This window comes from Cystoisospora suis (genome assembly GCF_002600585.1).
Source record: "Cystoisospora suis strain Wien I chromosome Unknown contig_1264, whole genome shotgun sequence".
NCBI lineage: Eukaryota > Apicomplexa > Conoidasida > Eucoccidiorida > Sarcocystidae > Cystoisospora > Cystoisospora suis.
Window position 1 is genome coordinate 6222 of NW_027154064.1, and position 2764 is coordinate 8985.

A 2764-nucleotide genomic window follows, 5' to 3' on the forward strand; every position below is an offset into this window, starting at 1 on the left:
CTTTAATCTATCTATCTCTACATACATATGTGTATGTGTGGGTAGGTATATGGGTATTTCGTATGTATGGATTGAAGTGTCTTGACCTTGTATGCTGAGTGTGGATATGTGTGTGTCTGTACTGTATAGACACCTTCCATTCGAGAGAGAAGGAGAGAAAAATCTTCATCATACTCTCACCTCCTTTTCTTCTTCTTCTGACTCTTCACGTAGCCTTTCTATTCCCCCGTCTCTTCCTTCTTCTTCTTTATCAGCATCTCTCTCTTTAGATAGGCATTCTCAGACCATGCAACAGAGACAAGGAGGAGGAGGAGAAGAGGAAGAAGAGAGAAGAAGATCGAGAAGAGATGTGAACTTCTATGAAAAGAAGATGAATGAGGAGGAAGAGAAGATGATGCTTATGGAAGAGAGAAGGCTATGCTACGTCGCCTTGACTCGTGCAAGAGAATTTCTCCTCGTTACGTCTCCTATGATGGATAGTAGAGGCAGGTTTCTCACGCCATCCAGATTTCTCTCAGAGTCCAAGCTCTCCACCTGTCTCCCCTTTCTTCCTCTTCAAAAAGACACCCCTCATTCTTCTCTTTCTTCTTCTTCTCTTTCTTCTTCTTCTTCTGACTCTTCTTCTCTTTCTTCTTCTTCTTCTCTTTCTTCTTCTTCTTCTTCTCTGTCTTCTTCTTCTTTTTCATTCTCTTCTTGTGGGTCGCATGGCGCTTCAAAGACTTGCCTTGATGAAGCTCTTCTTCAGAGAGACGGAGAGAGAGAAGAAGACGGAGAGAAGAGAAAGAATGAAGAGATGACTGAGAAAGAGTTTGACAAGAGTACGTCATCCTGTCAAGCGTCGTCTTTCTTAGCGAGACAAAAGAATGGGGAGAAGGAAGAAGAAGAAAAGAACAGAAAGAATGAAGAGGTGAAAGCTACGATAAAAGATGAAGAAGATGAAAGAGAAAGATCGTCAAAAGGAAGGTATGAAAAGGTCGAAGTGAAGATTCATAGGTTATCTCCTCTTGTCCCTAAGAGCGATGCCATGAAAGAAGAAGAAGAACAAGAAGAGAAGATGAAGGAGAGAGATGATAAAATGGGAGAAGAAGGCAAGAGGAAAAGAAAGGAATATAACGCTACAGAGAAAGAAGAAGAAGAGAATAAAGAGAAAGTTGAAGTGAGAAAGAAATGTAGAAGGACAGCATGTGAAGTAGTAGAGAGAGAGAAAGAAGAAGAAGAGGAGAATGGCGAAGTAGGTGAGCCGGCGAGGATCTATATCTCTGAAGGAGGAGGAGAAGAAATCGTGAAAGACTTCCTAGGAAGAGAAGAAGAAGAAGATGAAGTGAAGAAAGAAAAAGGAGAAGAAGAGGATGAAGTGACGATTGACTTTGTAAATGAGAGAGAAGAGAGAAGAAGACCAACAGAAGAAGAAGAAGAAAAGAAAGAGGAGGAGAAAGAGAAGAACGATGTGGAGATAGGAACAAAGAGAGAGAAGATCGAGAGAGGAGGAGGAGAAGAAATGGTGGATGAAGATTTCTTTCTTATCTTGGAGGAAGGAAGCGTTCATCCCTATCAGCAGGAGGGTGAAACCCTTCGTAGAGATAGAAAAGAAGAAGAAGACGAGAATGCATGTATGCTTACAGAGAGAGAAGAAGAAAAGGGAGTTGATGGAGAGGGGGAAGAAAGAAGACGAGACAAGGGGAAAGAAGTAGAGAAAGAAGAGAATGGAGAAGAAAGAGATCTAACCTCTTCAACCTTGATCGATGAGAATCTGCAAGTGACGAAAGAGAAGAAGAGGAAGAGAAATGAGAGAGATTTTCTTGAAGAGAATGATAGAGAAATCGAAGGAGAACAAGAAAAGGATGTGAATGAAGTTAATGTCCCAGCGAAAGATGAGAGAGAGAAGATCAACAGACAAAGAGAGATCTCTGAAAGGAAAGAGGAGAGAGGAGAAGAAGAAACGAAGAAGAAGAAGGTCTCTCACACATCTTCTTTCTCATCCTCCACTTATGCTACTCTCTCACTTCCACCTCCAAGTCTTCGCGTAGACAGTCTTCTTTCTCTTCAAAAGACTCGAGAAATTCCAGGACTTCTCTCTCCTTCTTCTTTCTCTTCAACCTTGCATCTTCCTTCTCTTTCTTCTTCTTCTTCTTCCTCTCTCTTGTCGAGAAGACTTGAAAAGTATATCATACGTCCAGCTGCGTGTATGAACAGAGAGAGTGGAGACGATAATGAAGAGAGAGAAGAAGAAGAAGAGAAGATTGCGAGGAGAAGAAAGAATGAAGAAGTTGAAGGAGAAGAAGAAGAAGGCTCATCTATATGCGAGTTGAAGAAGAAAAGAACACCTAAGGAGAAAGAAGAAGAAGAGCAACAACATAAAGCCTTTCTCTCTTCTTCTTCTTCCTCACGGCCAGCGCTAGGAGGAAAAGAACAAGATGAGGAACGCACACCTCTCTCTTCTTCTTTTTCTTCTTTTTCTTCGCATCGCCCGTGGAGGTGCTTGCTGATGAAGAGAAGAGAGAAGAAGTTGCAAGGATCTTTTTAAACCCTCAAGGCTCACAAAGAGAATGAGGGAGTCTGTGAAAGAGTGAGACAAAGAAGAGATAGACACGTGGCAAGAAAAAGGAAAGGCTATAATGCCGAAGTCTTACGGACTTGTGGAGGATGAACAGAGAGAGAGAAGACGATAAGGAAGAGAGGAAGGAAGAAGAAAAAGAAAAAGAAGAAGAGAAGATCGCGAGAAGAAGAAAGAGTGAATTATCTAACGATAGACAGACAGATAGAT

At 41.7% G+C, this 2764-nt stretch overlaps 1 protein-coding gene across 1 annotated transcript in view; it reads left to right on the forward strand.

Moving 5' to 3' along the window:
• CSUI_002995 (rep helicase domain-containing protein) overlaps positions 1 to 2524 on the forward strand; it is a gene marked incomplete at its 3' end in the record, with an annotated part of 8166 nt that extends 5642 nt beyond the window's left edge. Inside the window, exon 3 of the mRNA XM_068063193.1 lies at positions 130 to 2524. Within this exon, the coding sequence (XP_067924831.1) occupies positions 130 to 2524 (2395 nt within the window). The remainder of the gene's footprint in view (positions 1 to 129) is intronic.
• Between the last annotated feature and the right edge of the window lie 240 nt (positions 2525 to 2764).